Raw genomic sequence first — 22416 nt, forward strand, 5'->3', positions numbered from 1 at the left:
TAAGAAAAATGACAAAAAGAATACATAAAAAAAACAAATATTTTTTTCATTCTACATTCTAACTTTGCACCTCAAGTAGAAATATTAAATTCTTCATATGTTGCACAGACAGTTTATTATGTAGGCATATATATACAAAATCTAAGGAAATGGGACACATCAAAATTCTACTAAACCAACATTTTGTGTATTTTAGCCTTCCATTTAAAATTGCTATAAGTATCAGAAATACATCCTCTAAACAACCCTGATCTTCACAAAGAGTAATATGGACATGTACAAAAAGTAGATTATAACAACCTTACAATCCCCTGCATCAGGGTGTCTAAATGGACCTGAGCATTTATTGGTTGGATACCTTTCCTGACCCCTACATGGAGTTCGCAGCAGACGATTACTCATTTTACCTGAGAGAGAATTATCTGCAGCTACCAAGGATCTAACTCACAGCCTCCTGATTGTGAGGTGAGAGCTCTACTTCCAGGCCACCAAACCGCTCTATACAGTACTTTCATTTCATATTAATGCTTTTTACACAATGCACTAAATATAAAAGATATTCATTTGCCATTTAAGCTGCGATACACACCAAAAAACATTGTTTTCTTTAGTTATTCTTACCTGAAATGGTGACTGATTATTATAATTCTTTAATTCCTTGTTTGCGCCCCGTAGCAACAATACTCTTGAACAGCTGTCCTATAAATAAGTAGATTGTTACAATTTTTGTTTCCACATGCATAATAGTAAGCAGATCGTCTGAAGGCATAGGCTTTTAAAAATTGTTAATAATGATCTTAATCCCTCCTAGATAGGAACTATGGTAGGTTTTCAGAAAAAAGGCATTCTATTACTGTTTATCAATTATGGTAAGAGCTAACTGGTGAACCACTGTTTGTCATTGTAAGAACAGTTTCCTCTAAGCTCAATCCAAAATACACATCCAAAAAATGAAAAAAGTAGTGCATACATACACATATATACTCAAAAATCACCATGGATCAAAGTTGCTCCATTTTGCACCACAGGAAATTCCCAATTACCATGTTTCTCATATAATAAGGCTGGGTCTTTTTTTTTTTTTTTTTTTTGAGCCCTGAAAAAATGGCTAGGCCGTCTTTTCGGGGGTGACTTAATTTCCCCCCCTTGCATCTTTGGGCGGGCGGCGACAGCTTGGATGTTGACCTCGGCGTTGGTGGGGCACTTCGTATCGGGGTCAACGCAGGCAGCACCATATCCGGGTGTGCAACAAAAGTACTTCCTAACGGCAAGCCCCCCCACCATTCCCCCCCATTTCACATGTTTTAATATAGGCCTTAATTTGGGGGAGGGGCTTAATTTCATTTCATGCCTATAAAACATGCTGGGACTTCCTATTGGGGGAGGCCGTATTGTTGGAAAAACGGGGTATTTTATCTCAGGCTAAGTTGGAGATTGATAATGCTACCATCTTTTTCTGGACTTTCACAACTCTTTCTCTATCTGGAGAGAGGAATGACGTGGGCCACCCTATTCAATAGTTTAAGTTTGAAACAACTGAACAAGAATGTAGTACAGAGCCAGACTCCCTGCTTATAAACAGAAGTGTTGGTTTTTAAAACCTATCAATTTATAGCCAGTATAGCCAATAAGGGAAGTTATAGGCCAGTGATGGCTAACCTTTTTGTCGTCGTGTGCTGAAAGTGTGCACCTATGCACGTGCCTGCATGCACGTGTGCCTGCACGCATAATGCAATGCACACGTACCCCCCTCCCGCTTGCCAGACCCCCTGCTCATGCACATGTGTGCATGCCCCTCCCACACTCGCCCACCCCTGTACATGTGTGAGAGCCCCCGTGCTCCATTTTGGGCTTAGTAGGCCTCTCTGTAGCCTCCTGGGAGCAAAAATAAGTAGCTGGGGCCACACTGCACCCCCCACACCCCTATTTTGGGCCTAGTAGGCCTCCCTATAGCTCCTGGGAGTAAAACCAGGGCACAGGAGGTACGGCCCCCTGTGGCCCATTTTTGCTCTCAGGAGGCCGCAGGGAAGCCTACTAGGCCCAAAATGGGAAGTGTGGGAGGCCGTGCTGCACCCCCCTGTGCACAGGACCCCCATGTCCCCCGTGCATGTGCATGCATCTTCCGCATGCCTCCTGGCCCCCTCACGCATGCATGACAGACACCTAAAAATCAGCTGGCTGGTGGGAGGCACGTGCACATGTGCAGTGGAGTTGAGCTGGGGCAATGGCTTGTGTGCCAGCAGAGAGGGCTCTGCATGCCACCTGTGGCACATGTGCCATAGGTTCGCCATCACGGTTAGAGGCTAAAAAAAATCTAGAGAACACTAACCTGATGGAGAGTTTGTTGATGGTATTTGCCATTTTTTGTTTTGTTTTTTGCACTATAGGATGCTCCAGACCATAAGACGCACCTAGTTTTGGGGGAGGAAAACAAGAAAAAAAATCTGCCTCCCAGCAATTTGCTTCCTTGCAGCAAACAGCAAACAGCCTGGTCAGCTTCAGCATAGCCTGATTTAGCACAAGCAGTTAACTGGTGGTTAGATCCGCCTCCCAGAATACCATAGATCAGCTGTTCCAGGCTGCAGGTATCACCACCATTGCCGCCCATCGCCACCGCCACCTGTTGCTACCTCCATGTCCTCCATTTTTGGCCTCCGCATCTCCCATTTTCAGCCTCCACACGTCCCGTTTTTGGCCTGTTCCAGGCAGCGGGAATCTCCTCCACCTGGAACAGGCTGAAAATGGGACACACAGAGGCTGAAAACGGATGCATGGAAGCCAAAAATGGAACCTGAGGAGGCTAAAAATGAGGCGCGCTGAGGTGGTAGCAAGCAGCCACAGCCTGGAACAGTGGCAATGATTCCCACACTGATTGGTGATCTATGGTATTCTGGGAGGCTAAAAATGGGGCGCACTGAGGCGGTGGCAAGCAGCCACAGCCTGGAACAGTGGCAGTGATTCCCACACTGATCGGTGATCAATGGTATTCTGGGAGGTCAATCCAACCGCCAATCAACTGCTTGTGCTAAATCAGGCTGTGCTGAAGCTGACCGGGCTGTTTGTTGCAAGAAGACAAATTGCTGGGAGGCAGAGGCTGAAGGGTGGGTAAGGTGGGTGGGTGAGGCAGGTGGGTGAGGCAGGTGGGTGAGGCTTCAGCAACATTCACTCTATAAAATGCATAGACATTTCCACCCACTTTTTGGAGGGGAAAAATGTGTCTTATAGTGCAAAAAATACAGTATATAATCACTTGCTTCAGATTTTCAGTGTTCTTTTGAGAGCCTTAAGGAATTATTATAAAACGTTAAATCAAACATGGTTCTAGTCATGCCTGGAGCACAAAGCCATCCAGATGACTTTGTCAGTCATTCTCTCTCAATCCTTGGAAGGAGGGAAGGGAAAATCACTTTTAAAATCTTGCCCAATAACGCTACACAGTTCAAACTAAATAAACTATATAAACTACCCACATCAAACCAAACACTGTAATGTTAAAGTTTTGGGGATTGATAAAATACTAAAATCTTGTTTGTCATAAATGCAAAACCTATTGTTTTACAAGCTGACATAATTTGTGTGATGCAGGAAGATATAATTTGTGCATAACATCAAAAACAGCCAGAGATGCATAAAATGTGTTATTTCTCATATTCAGATTGTGTATTTATACAAATATGGTTATATATCAACTAACTAATAAATTGCTTCCTTTTGGTGGGTAAAATGACCAGAGTAAATAATTAACTTCTGCTGCTTCTTGTAAAATCTCCAGCTGTTTGTATGAAAAAAATCTAGCCAAGTTAAACCATTAAACTTTTCAAGTATTATTTCATTATTTTCTCTGATTGTTTTTTCAGACCCAAATCATAGCTTCATATCTTCATTACTCCCATTTTGACATTTCAAAGATGTAGAATTGTTAACCAACCATAAAATCATTAACTGCTGCTTTAAACTTGATCTTGCTACAGTAAACGCAGGAATATCCAAACACCTGGCACTATTCCAAAGAATGAAATATACTGAAGACATCCCAAATAAATGCATTATGGCAAATATTTTAAAGTTTTTGATAGCTGACTCCCTAAGATAGGGTGTCAAACTGGCAGCCCATGAGCTGGATGCATAGGCGTAGGTCATGCCCACCCCAGCTCTGTGAAGGGAAAAAACATTGTGAAACGTCACATGATGGCAACGTGACACTGTGAGTTTGAAACCTGAGCTCTAAGGTAGTCACCTTCTAAAACTTTGTATGAATCCTTTTAGTACTACTACTTTGGAACCAACATCCAAACATTATTACACAACTGGCCTGTTCAAACATAATTCAAAGTCCGATTTTTTTCAAAATTATAATTTAAACTTACCACACAATAACCTAAGGAAAAATCAAGCAAAGGGACCAACATTACATGTGAATCATATTGTTGTCACCAGCTGCTACAAGTGTTCAAAACTCCTGCCTAAAACTCCCCCAAAATAGCTGTGTATAAAAACTAGCATTCCAGAGATGCAATATTCTGTAAAATATGTGAACACCTCATTTATTTTCTGATCATATGTATCTACTGTAAGAGATAATATAATAGTTTTCTATTTGAAAATTTTCCAGAATAGCAAGTAGTTCATGATATTCCAGACTTGAAACAACTAAATCATAATAAGTTTCTATATCCATACACAAAGCATTGACTCGTGTAGAGATTAATACATGCTATTGTTATGTACACAATGAATTATATACATTAGCAGGAGCAACTACAGGTAGTTCTCAACTTACAACAGAAAAAAGTAACCTATGACCATTTTTCACACAACTGTTGCAGTATCCCCACAGTCACATGATCTAAATTCAACTGACTCATACTTATGACGACTGCGATGTCCTGGAGTCATGTGCTCACTTTTTGTGACCTACTGACAAGCAAAGTCAATGGGGAAGAAATTTAACAGTCATCTTACTAACTTAACAACTGAAGTGATCCGCTTAACAATAAAGTGGCAAAGCTGCGATAACAAAGTGGCAAAGCTGTGATAACTAACCTGATTGTAAAGTGCACAGATATGCAATGCTGTGTTTCCAGATGCGTTCTGAGCTCCCATATCTGCTCCATAAAAGAGAAAATGTTCTAAATGCTGGACATGCCCATATCGACAAGCCTATAAAATAAAGTGCTCATATTTTAATTAAAAAGTCAATTACATTTATGCTCCTAAAATGTTAAAGCTTTGAGTATTATATGCACAAATTATACATGGTGAATACTGACACAAGCAACCAACTGACTAGTTTGTTTTTTAATGGCCAAATTCTCACAAGTTCTATGCTCTGTGTGCAAATTTGTAAGATTCAGCCATTTAATTATTTTTTAAGATTTATTTTAAAATAATTTAAAAACTTTTTTAGAAGTAAAAATGTTTTGGTGACTGAAAGCTTACATAAAATTATAATTCAGTACATATCAACTGATAAGGTTGCTGTGTCTGCTTGAGACAGATGAAATGTGTATTATCACCAACTACTTAATTAATAAAGTCGCTGTCTGCAACTATTTTTTAAGAGTGACTCTAGTGGACCCATTTTCAAAAGTATTAAAACACTGGATGGTGAAACGTTTAAACAATAGAGATTTATACTCTATCTCTAACCCCTAAACACTTTAAACAGAGAAAAAAAGATATAAACAATTTAACTTCTTAGATCCTCTTGTTAGAAATAATTGTCATAATAAGGTCCTTCTCTATTGCCTAATGAAATGGATAGTTAACAATAAAAATGCCCATAGATAGGAAGGGGTGGGGGAGAGAAAGAGAACCATAAAGTAATATAAAAAGGCCACTGGATGGCACTAAAAATGATGTTTCTGAGATGTGATTAAACATTTGTTGAGAATTATGTAGCTAAAACCAATTAAAAGAAGCATTTTATGATTCACTGCTTTATTACCTCAAAGTCAAGCCAAATACTTATTTATGGCACCATTTTTATATATAGAAAATATACATATATAACAAGGCCACAATAATAACTAGTAAAGATAACTTAATGATATAAATTGCATGGGTAGGTCTGTATATAGAACTTATTTATTACTATTTAAGAAAAAGAATATAGGTTTGAACTCTCTGAGCTTCGTTATTTGCATGCATACATTTTATTACCTCACTAGGTAAGATCAATAGTGCTAGTGAGTGTGAGGGTTGCTGCCGGTATACAGTAGCTTGCCCTGCCAATGCTGGTGGGGATGTTGTCTTCTCCTTTTTTTCCTGATTAGGGTATTATTGACTGCTTGGTTGTTTATCTGATGTTAATCCCTGCTTATTTGGCTTGTGGCTGGTGAAGAGACTAATTTTTTTTGTTTCCTTCTAGCTTTTTTTTTTTAATTCTCCCTCTCTTGAATGGTGGGTAAATGTGGTTTATCTCTATGTGTCTATTGATGACCAATTATGCCAAGCTTCTGGGAATTCCTTAGCATTTTGGAATTTAACTTGGTCTAGGATGCCCACAATTTCTCAGTTGAAACTATGATTCAATTGGAACATGTTTTGTAAAATTAAGGGATTTCCATCATGTCTTCTAACTGCTAACTGTTGTTCATGAATACACTTTACTGGTTTTCTGCTTGTTTGCCCTGCAGTGTATATTGTAAAAAATAAAAAAGTCATGTACAAACAGAAAGCTTTTATTTTATTTTTACTCTTTACTTGTGTCATGAACTTTTCAATCATAGAACAGAACTTTCCATAGCAGCAAAATTAATGAATACCCATGAATAATAAAATTATACAGTAGGCTATCTATGAAATGCACAAAACTATGGTTTATAGCACCCACATACTATCATCCTAACAAAACAATTATTTTAAAAGCTGAAACAAAGTTGGCTGCAAATAGTGGGTATGGTCCTTAGTATGTGTGTCTGTGTCTGTATGTATACATGCATGTATGTGTGTGTGTGTGTATGTATGTATGTATGTATAATAGTTGTATCTATATCTGTATATCTAATATGTGCCTGAAATGACTGAAAAAACCCAACTTGGACAGGTGACTTCTTCATCAGAAGAAGACATATCACATCCTGCACAATTAGTAGGAAAAAAGCATGGTTGTATTACATCAATATTCCCTGTCTATTCATAAGTATGTCCAACCAATGCTAGCTAGGAAATTTTACAGTTGCATTCTCAAGTATCAGGAAATGCTCACCAGGTTGAGAAAGGTTGCTTTTACCCCAGTTAAGTCATAACATTGTCCATGTTACATCATAAGATATACATAAACCAACCTGATCTGTCTCTGATTACAGGTAGCCCTCCACCTACCACCATTCTTTTAGTGATCATTCAAAGTCAACAATAGTACCTCAAAAAGTTATTTACATCTAGTCCTCACATTTTCAACTGTTGCAGCATCCCCATGGTTACCTGATGTAAATTTGGGCACTTGGCAACTGGTATGTAGTTATGACAGCTGCAGCATCCCAGTGTCATGTGGTTGACATTTGCTACCTTCATAGGCAGCTTCTTACAAGAAAAGTCCTTGGGGAAGCCAGATTTACATAATAATCTCACTTAACAACTATGTCAAAAATATTATAGGGCGGAGCTTGCGTCGCAGCAGTACAGCATGCAATCTTTAAGCTCTAAGATCGCTGCTGATATCTCCATTGCAGTACAGTCCCAACAGACCTAAACCGTCCCGTAGAGACGGTGACAGAGGAGGGCATATCCTGTCGATCCCAGGGACATTGCAAAGTCCCTGGTAGATCCAGGAGAAGCCCTTTTTTCCTGTGGTGGAGAGGCAGCCATTAAAGCTGCTGAAGCTGGGACAGCTCCGGAACAGAAGAAAGCTGGAAAGAAAGTGTGTCAGTTTGGTGAGATAATTTTCTAGTTATTTTTTTCTGGAGAGAACACCCTAAAAGACTAAAAATTAAATTTAAAAGTGAAGATAAAAGTGCTTAAGTGGCGAGATTAAGCACAAATTAAACCTGAAGGTTTTTTCTTTCTTCTTATTGGAACTTTGGATTTTGCTAAAACTTTTCAACTTTTAAACTGGACTGGTCTTTCCTTTTTAATTTTAATTTTTTCCTTTCAAAATAACTCTTTGGAAAAGTTTTTTCTCTCTCTTGTTTTCTCTTTTTAATGATTTTAGATTCTTTTTATTTTTTTATTCCTGATTTTAATATTCGAGGGGAAGGGAAAGGAAAGGGAAATAAGTAGCGCTGCCACCTGGAGGCTTGGATACATTGTTTTCCTTTCTTTCTTTCTTGTTGATACATTTGCTGTTACATTCAAGGACTCTGTGCTTTTCATTGAAAAGATAATGGGAAGAGCATGTAGATTGTTTGCAGGTGCTCTTCTGTGAAACTACTGATAGCTGGAGTCTGGATTTGAAATTGAAGAAAGAAGATTGAGGTGACCTTGAAAAGAGAACTGGAAATTTTGTTTTTTGATTTAGTAAAGAGCCTCGAACATATAGTGGCAGTGCTTTGCTTATTGACAGAATTGCTTTTTCTCATTCTTTTTTTTTTCTATTTCCCGCCCCCAGTTGGATTTTTATATTTGGACTTGAGTCCTTTGATGCAAGAATAAGACTACTTTCCCCCCCTCCCTTTGTTTTACCTTTTTAGCAAGGGGAATATTCAGATTTCTGTCTTTTTAAATGTTTTCCTTTTTTTTTCATCCTTTTTCCATTTTATATTTTTTCTTTTTTTTCTTTTTTCCTACATAATTGAAACCAATTGGATTAAGGTATTCAAGTGCCTGAAGATTTTTTCCCTTCCCTTTTTTATTTTTATCTTTTGCTTTTATTCAAAAATTTTTTTTACTGGAGTGGTAATTGGCTGCTCTTGCTTTTTCTTCTCAATTTTTCTATTGTACTTTAAGATGAGCAGAAAAATACCAGCCTCAGCTTCTTCAATCCCGACTTCTTCTTCCTCACCATCTGGAGGACAACGATCAATACAGGTGATGTTACAACAAGAGAAGGAGAAAGAAGTGACACTGCAGATGATTATGCAAGGAATTCAAAAGATACAAGTAAAAACAGATAATATTGAAAAGAGAACTGAGAATATTGAGCAAAGAATGGAAAAGACAGATGAAAAAAATTGAAAATATTCAACAGATGATTATGCAATATGAGGACAGAATTAAGAAAATTGAAGAACAAGATGTACAAAGAAATAAGAAGATTGGAGATATGGATACCCGATTGAGTGAAGTGGAAAGAGATAAGGGCAGATCTCTGCAATCATTGGGATGGGAAATTGATAGATCAGAATTCTATCTTAGATTTCAAAATATAGAAGAAAAGGGTGAAAACCTTGCTGAAATGATGACAGAAATCCTGGTAGAAGCATTAGAGGAAACTAAAGAGAAGATGATGGATGGAATGGATGAGGTTTTTCATGTTTATACAAGATATGCGATGAGCAATAAACTGCCAAGAGAAGTTCATATCAGATTTACTAAGAAAATAATTAAATCATAAATACTGCAGGTGGCAAGAGAAAAAACACTTAAGTACAAAGATAAAGAAATAGTGGTACTGAAACAGGTACCGAGAAGAGTGAGAGAGATAAGAAGAGAATATTTATTTTTTACCAAAGAGTTACTTAAGAGAGGAATAAATTACAGATGGCTGATACCCGAAGGTCTCATGTTTCCCTGGCAGGAACAAAGACACAGAATTGATACAGTTGAAAAAGCTGAGTTATTCTATCTGGAATATTTTAGAGGAAGGGAGGAAGATACAAGAAAAGAAGAGTCATTAATTGAATTTCAAATGGAATGTACAGCAGTAATTGAAAAAGAAGAAGGAGCCGTAGGTGGTGTACCCAGAGAACAACGAGAACCAAGATCTACTAGAGCAACAAATCCTTCTTATAAAGTCTAAAACGGATGAGAAAAAACTGATTACAATTAATATAAATTGGCTTAATTCAGCTATTAAAAGAAGAAAAGTATTTCATAAATTAGAGAAATTAAAATTTGATATAATCTGCCTACAAGAAGTACATATTAAAAAACAGCATGATTATATATTGAAACAACAAAAATTAGGGAAATTATTTACAGCGTTGACACACTGTAAAAAGAGAGGAGTAGTGTTATACATTAGAGATACAATCCCTGCGGAACAAATATATACAGATGATGATGGAAGGATTTTGATGGTGGAGATAATGGACAATAATCTAAAGACACTTTTAATAGCAATTTATGCCCCAAATGATCATCAAGAAGATTTTTACAGGAAATTACATAGGAAAATAATTGAACTGGACTATGCTAATATTTGTCTGATGGGAGATTTTAATGAAATAATAAATGACAAATTGGATCATAAAACACAAAAAACAGCAAAGAAAACTAGAAAGACATTGCCAAAATCCTTCTTTCGAATGGTAGATGAGATAAACTTAAAAGATGCATGGAGAGAGAGAAATGCAGAAAATAAACAATATACCTTTTATTCAAATAGACATGCATCATGGTCTAGAATAGATATGATATGGATGTCAACAGAATTGCTTTCTAACATACAAGACATTGAAATAGAAGCAAGTACCTGGGCAGATCACAATCCAATAACACTTGTATGGAAAGGACAAAAAAGGAGATCTAGATGGACTTTAAATAATACAATATTAAAAGAAAAAGACTTTAAACAGAAAATTGAGAGAGAGTTGACTTTTTTCTTTAAAGAAAATACAAAAGAGGATACATAATTACAGAACCTCTGGGACACAATGAAGACTTATACAAGAGATTTGATAATGGACTATACAAGGAAAAGAAATATAAAACAGAAAAAAATCTTTAAAATATTGGAAGATGACTACAAGAAGTTGGAAAAAGAACTACAGAAATTTCCACAAAAAGGGACATTAAAATTGACATAAATAAGCATAAAATGGGGCTAATGGAAAAAAGAAGAAATAGCACAAAAAAATTAAAAATGCTAAGCAGAACTATTTTGAAGATGCAAACAAACCAGGCAGATGGCTAGCATATAAATTGAGAAAGGAAAGAGACTCGAGAAGAATAAATCAATTGATAAATGAACAAGGATAGGTATGCTATGGAAATGCAGAGAAGAAAAAAATTATTCAAGATTACTATGGAAAACTGTACCATCAAGAGAATGTTCAGGAAAAAAGAATTAAACAATACTTACAGGAAGCAAATTTGCCCCAGATACCCAAAGATATTGAAACAATGTTAGAAAGTAATATAACAATGATGGAATTAACAGAAGTTTTAAAAAAGCAAAACATTGGGAAAGCACCAGGTCCAGTGGAATTTTAGAAGACATTCCAGGAAACATTGAATCTTCACTTATTAGAAATTATGAATGAAGTTATGACAAAGAAGAGAATACCCAAAACATGGTCAGAAGCATATATCACACTTGTACCGAAGGTGGACACAGACCCACAGCAAGCTAAAAATTACAGACCTATATCACTATTAAATTCAGATTATAAAATTTTTGCTTCAATTCTGGCAGAAAGACTGAAAAGATACTTAAACAATTTTATTCATTCTGATCAAAATGGATTTCTGCCGAAGAGACAGATTAAAGATAATATGAGAATAATTTTAGATACACTGGAATACTATGAGGCACATCCTGAAAAACAAATGGCTCTGATGTTTATAGATGCACAAAAAGCCTTTGATAATGTAATGTCTTCTAAAATACCCCTGCGTTTTAGTTCCCTTATACCAGAAGAAGGCATGCCACCCTAACAGCAGGTCATGTCCTTCTAAATTCAAAAGTCCCTTATACTTTGATAATGTGAACTGGTGTTTTATGCTGTTACAATTGGACCAAATGGGCTTTGGTAAAAGATTTACTCAAGCCATCGAAATGATATATCATAAACAAACTGCAAAGGTTATGATAAATGGAGAGTTAACAGACTTTATAGACATAAGAAAAGGGACCAGACAAGGCTGTCCACTGTCACCTCTGTTGTTTGTGTTAACACTGGAAGTGCTGAATAGGAACATCAGAGAAGAAAAAGAAATAAAAGGAATGAAAATTAAAAAAGAAGAGTATAAATTACAAGCTTTTGCAGATGACCTGGTATTTATATTAGAGGATCTATTGGAGTCTGCACCTAAACCGATAGAAAAGATAGAAGAGTATGGGAAAGTAGCAGGTTTGAAAATAAATAAAGATAAAACAAAGATTTTAGCAAAGAACATGTTAGTAAGACGAAAGAAATAATTGGAGGAAGTTTTGGGGATTCAGGTCACAAACAAGGTTAAGTATTTAGGGATACATATAACACCAAGATGTAGCACACTTAAGGAGGACAATTATCTCAAACTTAAACAACAGATTGCAACAGATTTGATAAAATGGGAAAATTTACAATTATCACTGATTGGGAGAATATCTACAATTAAGATGAATGTATTGCCTAGAATCTTATAATTATTCCAGACAATTCCAATCAGATTAAGATTTTTTTTTTGAAGATTTAAACAAAATAGTGCTAAAATACATTTGGCAGGGAAAGAAAGTGAGAATAAAACTTAAATTGTTACAAGATGCAAGAATAAGAGGACGATTTGCTTTGCCCAAATGGGAATTATACTACCAAGCGACGAGTCTGATGTGGATAAAGGAGTGGATAAGGAATACTAGACTTTTGAATTTAGAAGGACATGACCTGCTGTTAGGGTGGCATGCCTTCTTCTGGTATAAGGGAACTAAAACTCAGGGGTATTTTAGAAGACATTATATTCAAGAAGCATTGTTTCTAAACTGGGAGAAGATAAAAAAGCAATATTATTTAAAAATTCCGCTATGGTTATCTACTATTGAAGCTTTTTCCTATCCAATAATATATAAAAAGGAACAAACAGTTAGATATGGTGAGATATTGAATGAAAAGGGTGAACTTAAATCTATGCAAGCGTTGGAAGAACAAGGTGTAAAAATGAATTGGTTTTCATATTTGCAAATACAATCTAGATTTGATAAAGATGTTAAAACAGAAAGCATCTATGATAAGTTGAATGATTAAGATAAAATTTTGACAGGTACTGATGAAAAAGTAATAAAAAAACTTTATGGACATTTGCTAGAGTTTAAATTAGAGGAAGAACAAGTAAAAGAAACAATGATCGCGTGGGGGGGGGAAATTGGATATGGGATTGATTTAGATAAATGGCAAAAATTGTGGTCTCAAAATTATAAAATGACAATGTCAACTGCATATAAAGGAAATTTGTATAAGATGTTTTACAGGTGGCACTTATCCCTGATGAGAATTGCGAGGATGTTCAAGAATAAATCAGATAAATGTTGGAAATGTCATCAGATACCTGGTTCATATTACCACATGTGGTAGACATGCTCGGATACAAAAAGATATTGGACTATAATCCACACATGGTTGGAAAAAATGACAAAACAACACATAGACTTTAAACCTGATATATTTTTATTGGGAATTATACCAGAAATATATTGTAAAGAATTGAAATACACTGCTAAAAAAAATAAAGGGAACACTTAAACAACACAATGTAGCTCCAAGTCAATCATACTTCTGTGAAATCAATCTGTCCACTTAGGTAACAACACTGATTGACAATCAATTTCACATGCTGTTGTGCAAATGGAATAGACAATAGGTGGAAAACATAGGCAGTTAGCAAGACATCCCCAATAAAGGAGTGGTTCTGCAGGTGGTGACCACAGACCACTTCTCAGTTCCTATGCTTTCTGGCTGATGGTTTGGTCACTTTTGAATGCTGGCGGTGCTTTCACTCTAATGGTAGCATGAGACGGAGTCTACAACCCACACAAGTGGCTCAGGTAGTGCAGCTCATCCAGGATGGCACATCAATGCGAGCTGTGGCAAGGTTTGCTGTGTCTGTCAGCATAGTGTCCAGAGCATGGAGGCGCTACCAGGAGGCAGGTCAGTACATCAGGAGACGTGGAGGAGGCCGTAGGAGGGTAACAACCCAGCATCAGGACCGCTACCTCTGCCTTTGTGCAAAGAGGGACAGGAGGAGCACTGCCAGAGCCCTGCAAAATGACCTTCAGCAGGCCACAAATGTGCATGTGGATGCTCAAATGGTCAGAAACAGACTCCATGAGGGTGGTATGAGGGCCCGATGTCCACAGGTGGGGTTGTGCTTACAGCCCAACACCGTGCAGGACGTTTGGCATTTGCCAGAGAACTCCAAGATTGGCAAATTTGCCACTGGCACCCTGTGCTCTTCACAGATGAAAGCAGGCTCACACTGAGCACATGTGACAGATGTGACAGGGTCTGGAGACACTGTGGAGAACGTTCTGCTGCCTGCAACATCCTCCAGCATTACCGTTTTGGCAGTGGGTCAGTAATGGTGTGGGGTGGCATTTCTTTAGGGGGCCGCACAGCCCTCCATATGCTCGCCATAAGTAGCCTGACTGCCATTAGGTACCGAGATGAGATCCTCAGACCCCTTGTGAGACTATATGCTGGTGCGGTTGGCCCTGGGTTCCTCCTAATGTAAGACAATGCTAGACCTCATGTGGCTGGAGTATGCCAGCAGTTCCTGCAAGACGAAGGCACTGATGCTATGGACTGGCCCGCCCGTTCCCCATACCTGAATCCAATTGAGCACATCTGGGACATCATGTCTCGCTCCATCCACCAATGCCACGTTGCACCACAGACTGTCCAGGAGTTGAGGGATGCTTTAGTCCAGGTGTGGGAGGAGATCCCTCAGGAGACCATCCGCCTCCTCATCAGGAGCATGCCCAGGTGTTGTAGGGAGGTCATACAGGCACGTGGAGGCCACACACATTACTGAGCCTCATTTTGACTTGTTTTCAGGACATTACATCAAAGTTGGATCAGCCTGTAGCATTTTTTTCCACTTTAATTTTGAGTGTAACTCCAAATCCAGACCTCCATGGGTTGCTAAATTTGATTTCCACTGATAATTGTTGTATGATTTTGTTGTCAGCACATTCAACTATGTAATGAACAACGTATTTAATAAGAATATTTCATTCATTCAGATCTAGGATGTCTTATTTTTGTGTTCCCTTTATTTTTTTGAGCAGTGTATTTGATTGTAAATGTTTTAACAGCGGCTAGAATTGTATTTGCTAAGAATTTGAAAAATGAAAAAATACCTATGCAGGAGGAAATTGTTAAGAAAATCATGGACTGTGCCAAAATGAGTAAATTGACATTTGAAATTAGAGAACAAGGGGATAAACAATTTTATATGATAAGGGATTTATTTTATCAATGGTTAGATAAAAAGACATGGTAAAGAAATAGATTAGTAAGCCTTACAATAAAAGTTAATAGACTGATAAAGAATACAATATAAAATATATAACCATTGGATGAATGTATAAGATTAAATCATAATGAAAATTAGAATATCTCATAAAATGATGGAAAAATAGTCAAATGAATGTTTAATAATTGATATTATATAAACACAAGCTAGACCGATAAGGTGAGAATTTATACAACTTGTGAGTAATGGTAAAAAAAGGATAGCACAAAAGATTGTAACCAACTGACACACTGTATGTATATAATTGAAAGAGGGCTGTATGTTTTTATGTTTTGTTCGTATGTTTGTTGTAAAAAATAAAAACTTTGAAAAAAAATATTATAAAATTGGACATGTTACACTTGTTGAGCAACCAAAATTCTGCTCTCAGTTGTGATTGCAAGTTAAGGACTACATGTATAGCTAAAAGCACTAATGCTGCATTTTTGTGGTTGTTCTTAATACAAACTAGGAAATACAGAATATAGGTAGTCCTCGACTTAAAACAATTCATTTTAGTGACTGTTCAAAGTTACAAGAGCACTGAAAAAGTGACTTATGACCATTTTTCTCACTTACGACCATTGCAGCCATGGTCACATGATTTATATTTGGATGCTTGACAACTGGTTCATATTTATGACAGTTGCAGTGTCCTGGGGTCATGGGATCACCTTTTGCAAGCAAAGTCAATGAGATTCAATTAACAACCATGTTATTAATTTAACAACTCCAGTGATTCACTTAACAAATGGGGCAAGAAGAAAAGTCATAAAATGGGGCAAGGGTCACTTAACAAATTTCTCACTTGGAACATAAATGTTGAGCTCGGTTGTGGTTATAAGTCGAGGATTACCTATACACAAAATTGTTTTATTAGAAAATTATGACTAAATATATGACAGTCAACAAAGTCTTACTGAAAATGAAAGCAAAATGTATACATGCTTTATACAAGAAAGATAAGAAATGAGTGAAATACATAGAGATGTAGCACTTTCCTAAGGGGTAAATTTCATGTAAATCTGTGATCTTTTAATTCAAGATATCACTCTAAAAGAATTTTATCTAGATCTATTTTTTCTTTCTTTCTTTCCTTTTTTTTGAAATCTGCTCTTCTTCTCCATTTTTAAAGATATTTATCCTACTTTTTAAATTGGAGAGAAATTTATTTCTGCCAAATTTTTAATCATTTACTAACTCTAAGCTTAACTGTGCTAACTAAACCATGATTAAGTTAGACCCAGAAGAGTCTGTCATATGAGCACACTTATGGCTTAGCTCCTCAGAAATTCTCAGAACTACTGATATGATATGCTAAATGAGAAAATCTAGCATTGCCCAATGAAGTTAATTCTATTGATCAGCTCAAGAGGGCACTATAGCATTGAGAAGAACTTTAAAATAATTGTTCTAAAAGTAATACATGCACTTGCTATAAAATTAAAGCAGAATTCTAACAGTTAAAGATCCTCTTTTCAATAACTGGAACTATGGGACTTAATCACTCCATGAAAACTTTCATTGAAGGAGAAGTAAAAATGTACCTACATCCTTTATTAACTTTTCATTATCTTTTTACCAATACAATAAGTAACTTTTTCATTTTGTTAACAAAATTAACATTTATTATCAAGAAACATAAAGTAGCTATTTAGAGAAATATCAGACACAACTAAAGAAATTACTGAAACAAAATAAATAGTCTCCTCATAATAAAGTTGAACTGACCAAAGGACACAGAAAGGACCAACAGAAAACATCATGAATATTTTCACTGAGACAGCTAAAAATCATCAAAAAGCTGATGCTTTTGTGAAAATGAATACACAAGTAAATAATTTCTGTGCAAAAGTGAATAGTATGTTAGCATACAAAATATCCAGAATATCATCTGTATTATATTGCATTGCATTGTACTGTATTGTATTGTACTGTACTGTACTGTATTGTAATGTATTGTATTATGTTGTATTGTATTCCACCTTTATTATTTTTATGCAGAACTCATGGTGGCGAACTCAGCCTCCTTCCATTTTCTCCACAACGCCACCCCTGTGGGGGAAGTTGTGCTGAGTGTGTGTGACTGGTCCAAGGTCACCCAGAGGACTTTCATGGCAGAACTAGAACTCACAGTCTCTCTCTATATATTATATAGAGCAATAAAAATATGTTTCAAATTGTTGTATGATTTTAGTAAAGAACAGTTTTGTTTAAAGTCATTTTTACTGAAGCAATTTTTTTAAGTACAATGGATTTGGAGGATTCAGTGCAACTGATTTCAGAACCTCTCTTTCATATCTTTTCATGACATAGATTATACAATTACCAAATATTTGAACAAAAGATAGAAGTGTCACAGAAAAATTGATAATTATCTTAGTGTAACTTTTCTACCTGGTGGATTTCCTGCCATCCATTTTCGTCTCTACAACCAACCATAGCATGTTCATGTAGTAGCAACTCACAACAAGATGGATCGCCTCCTACTACAGCAGTGTGATACAGTGGTGTCAACCCACAGCTATCTTTGTAGTTTGGAGATGCTCCAAGATCTAAGAGAGTCTGTAAGGTAATTTTAAGTTTTAACAAAATTCTGAAGGTGAATTGATTGTTATTTCTACATGTCATCCTTTTCAGTATAGTGGTAAACTGATCATGCAGTCCAATGAATTCTTATTTGAGAACAGCCCTTAGAGAATATAGTGAACCATATAACTATATTGTTTGTTTCCTTTTGGTTAAGCAATTATTTGTTGACTAAACAGAATGATGGTTTTATAAATAATACTAATCTACAGATTATGGTTTGCAAACCATTAATTTGCTGGATTCATGCATTGCACTAAGAAAAAGTAAACAAACCACATTTTAGTTTGTGCGCTCTGCAAAGCAAGTATGTTTCTGATTGTTACATACACAAAGTTATGAGTAGTACGGCATGACTATTTACTTGGAAATATCTTGAATGCCAACACCATATCTTTTTGAAAGTAAAGAGACATCATGAATTACACAGAAAAGGGACATGCTTGAATCATGCCATCAGAACTCTTGCTTTTATTGGACCAATTTTCCTTTTTTCACGCCCCCTCCCCCCACATGGAGATGCTTCTGGGAAGTGTATTTTACTTAGAAAGTCTGGTTTCCAAATTTACAATAAAAACAAAGGGGATATTCATGCATTTCTTCTAGTCTCACCTTTTGCATGTTCTTGTCTCTACAGTGAAATTCATAGGGTAATACTGCAATTTCTAATAATTCAGGAGACTGAATCTAGTGCTTGTATTACATGCATTATCTGTGTGCTTTCAAATTTACAAAGCAAAATTAGTGATTATTACAGAACAAGCAGAATAAATATATTTGATTGAAACCACCTTCATTAATAACGTTTGAACTACAAGTAGTTCTTGACTTACAACAGTTAGTGACTGTTCAAAGTTACAACAGCACTGAAAAAAGTGACTTATGACCATTTTTCAAACTTATGACCATTGCAGCATTCCCCATGGTCACATTATCAAAATTCAGATGCTTGGCAACTGACTCATATTTATGACAGTTGCACTATCCCTGGGGTCATGTGATCATTTTTTTAACCTTCTGGCAAGCAAAGTCAATAAGGAAGCCTGATTCACTTAACAACTGTGACAAGAAAGGTTGTAAAATAGGCCAAACTCACTTAGGAAATGATTCACTTAGCAACAGAAATCTTGGGCTTAATTGTGATCATCTGTGGAAGACTACCTATATTCCATTTTCCCAAAGACAAATATTACACTGTATGACAATTAACAAAGTAAAGTTTCCACATTCTTTTCCTTTTTATCAAATAAATTCATCTTTGAAAATAAGTCTTGAAAGCCAAAAGCTAAAGATAGAAACCTTTGAGCAAAAAAACCCAACCCATTAAGCATACTGGAAATTAGTGCAGGATTTTTTACCTATATTTCTTTTATTAAAAACAATATGCCTTGTTCAATTTACCTTCAGGGTCAGTTGATTCTTGGCTCTAGCTGCTTTATGTAATGCTGTCATTCCATCTTTGGCTCTAAAATCTAAATGAGCTCCTCCATTTTTCAGTGCTTTGATTACTTCTGCAGTATTGCTAAGTTGAGCTGCCAGAGTTAGTGGGGTTTCTACAGTAGACAAGAATGAAAACAAACTGTCTAGAAGTCAACTAATAGGGTTTTATTATGCATGTTCAACAGTTTACACATTTAACATTTTTCATTTTTAAATAAATAAATGTCTTACTAACAGCTTGGTTTAATTCATACCTCCATTTTCTAAGTCATGATAGTTAGGATCAAGTCCTCGGTCTAGCATCTTCATTAGTTTTTCAACTGAACAGTGATGAACAAGGTCCATAAATTTTCGAAAATTAGCCTGAAATTTGAAAAATATTTATTGTAGGATAAACATTTCACTTAGAGGAAAAAATGACAGATTTTTAGATACAAAATCATACACAAATATTCAGGAAACCGTCCATATTCAACATATCTTCTCACCTACTACTTATTTACCTCTGAAATATGAGTTAAGGGACAAATCACAAAGGAGTATATTTCCTACATGAAATTTATGCACTCTTGAATTATTATTAGTATTATTGAGATGTTGTAAAAAGATATATAATGCTTTTCCGATTTACAATGGAGATTAGGTTGTATATTTTAGGTAGGATGTATATTAAGTCTTCCAAGACATTCCAGAAAGAATTATTAGAATTATTTATCATGCAATCTAACAAATGCATGAGTTAATTACAACTGATCAAATTATAAGGGATAAAGTAATTAATGACTTTCAGTTATAATGGCTATGTGCTCCTTGCAGAATTAGAAGCAAGATCCTTTTGTAGTTGGTAAAAAAACAAGTCTATAAAATTTCCATGGCTTGGAGGCCCAATAAAGATTAGGATAATTTGCAAATAATAAACTAATCAATGCATATTGCGTTATTTATAAAACATTTAATTCCCCTAATTTACATAAATATTCCTCATTGTTACCTGCTAAACATTTTGTTTGAATTTTAGATCATTGCTAGGTATTTGAATACTACAGCAATATTGTATCTCATTGAGATATTCCATGGTCATAAATTAACATTCATATGTACAAATGTCCACAGGAGAGTTATTGACATTTCACACATGTAGAAAGAAGTGAGCTTCAATCAACCACTGTGACTATCATCTTGTCTTTTATGACTTTGTGCAAAGGAACATCACCACTACACCAAAGTTGCAATTTACAATGTCATATGTCCTAATAAGAGTTTGTAATAACAGTATTTATGCAATTATGTCACCATATGCATTATTACACTTTGCTCCAGACATTACCATTAACATTATTTTCATAAAGGCAGTATTTTAAACAAAGAACTAGCACAGAACCTTTCATACAGCCTTCTTATTGTGGATGCGTTTTGGGGTTTTCAAAATTAAAATATTATCTGTTAACTCTGAAGACCTCAAATAATTTGCTGCTCTTGCTGCCAACATCAAATTTCCCTCCTCATTTCTCTATGACTTTGAGATAACATGACTAGGTGAAGTGTGCGGAAAGATCTAGGATGGATCAGTCACTTCTAACCCTAACCCTAATCTAACCCTAAACTCATTTCTATTAAATAATTTAAAATGGGTTATTATAATAAATTAAATTTAATAATAGTGGATTAAACAATAATAATGAATTAAATTTATACTCCCAGTGACTTTTAGTTATAAACTGGTTCACTTAGTATTATAATGTCAATATTTTCCCTTCCTGATGCTAAATATAATCATATCTTTCTAATAAGTTGAAGGGTCTCCTAAAGTAGGCTTCTGTGACTATATTTTGTTTTCCAAATCCTCCTTTCCTCAGTTCAATACTCCCACAGCATTGCCCTGCTTTGATTGGCAGTTTTATCACCCCATCATCATATGTGTCTTGGACTAGTTCTCATAGTCCCTTGCTATTGGCAAGACTAGTTTGGATTATATATCTACATGTGGTAACTTTTTATGAACTAATCTGTACTATGGATAAAAAGTTGTATTCTACTTTCCATCCATATTTTGTCTGCACAAATATATTCTAACTGTTCTAAATATATTCTATATGTTCTAGATTCTTGGAAAATATTAAATACATTGTTTTTTTATCTGTTTCTCTTTAAAATAACTAGAAGTCTATAGTATATCATTAACATAAAAGATTTTGTTTGAACATGGACTTACCTTAGTATGCAATTTGGCTACTTGTTTTTCATCAAGATTTAATTGTCTATAGACTCTTTTCTTGTAGCAAAACTGAAAAGTGAACAATATGCCAGTATTACTTATATTTTTAGAAATAATTTCTGGGAAAATATATTATGCAAAAGATAAATCAGTTTTTCGGCATAAATTCAAATAATTATAAAAATATATAAAAAGAATTAAAAAATTAAAATATCTAAGAAAACATTTAAGTTTCTTTGACATAACCTTTGCATTAACTGCTCTATAAAACCATGTACAGCATCATCTTCTATGCTTACAGGTAAGCACAAATAAGACAGCTTCTCTTCTTGCATTTTTCTTCTGATTCTAAATCTTGGTGCATTGATTAATAGAGGCAAAATAATAGGCTATTTCTGGAATCATTAATCAGATTGCATCTAGAGATTATCAGAGTTAGTACTTCAGCCCACAGTTTCAATTTGTAATGTGTCAGGAAATCACAATTTGTCAACTCATCTACAGTATTCACTAAATCAAAATTAAGCTTTCTTAACTATGCTTTTGGCTTACTATCACATGTCCTTTGCTTTGTTTAATTGCGTACAATATTTTTACTAATTATCTGATTGAAATTGTTCCTATCTTTTCACAAATTAGAAATTCCTTTGAGGGAGGAAGGAAGGAAGGAAGGAAGGAAGGAAGGAAGGAAGGAAGGAAGGAAGGAAGGAAGGAAGGAAGGAAGGAAGGCTGCTGTAACGTGTAGTATACTGCTCAAAAAAATAAAGGGAACACTTAAACAACATAATATAACTCCAAGTCAATCACACTTCTGTGAAATCAAACTGTCCACTTAGGTAGCAACACTGATTGATAAT

The 22416-nt window shown here is 35.6% G+C and overlaps 1 protein-coding gene across 9 annotated transcripts in view; it reads right to left on the reverse strand.

Annotated features, from left to right (window-relative positions):
* Positions 1-22416, reverse strand: part of SHANK2 (SH3 and multiple ankyrin repeat domains 2) — a 381276-nt gene that overhangs the window by 321300 nt on the left and 37560 nt on the right. For all 9 annotated transcript variants that reach the window (XM_087951165.1, XM_026664726.2, XM_087951160.1 and 6 more), the window contains exons 4-9: positions 21557-21628; positions 19599-19707; positions 19306-19457; positions 17713-17880; positions 5044-5160; positions 622-699 (exon numbers count right to left, since the gene is read on the reverse strand). In XM_087951165.1, the coding sequence (XP_087807291.1) occupies positions 622-699; positions 5044-5160; positions 17713-17880; positions 19306-19457; positions 19599-19707; positions 21557-21628 (696 nt within the window). The remainder of the gene's footprint in view (positions 1-621; positions 700-5043; positions 5161-17712; positions 17881-19305; positions 19458-19598; positions 19708-21556; positions 21629-22416) is intronic.

This window comes from Notechis scutatus, chromosome 1 (assembly GCF_049901735.1).
Source record: "Notechis scutatus isolate UNSWTSFEM ecotype Mainland chromosome 1, rNotScu1.2, whole genome shotgun sequence".
Classification (NCBI taxonomy): Eukaryota; Metazoa; Chordata; class Lepidosauria; order Squamata; family Elapidae; genus Notechis; species Notechis scutatus.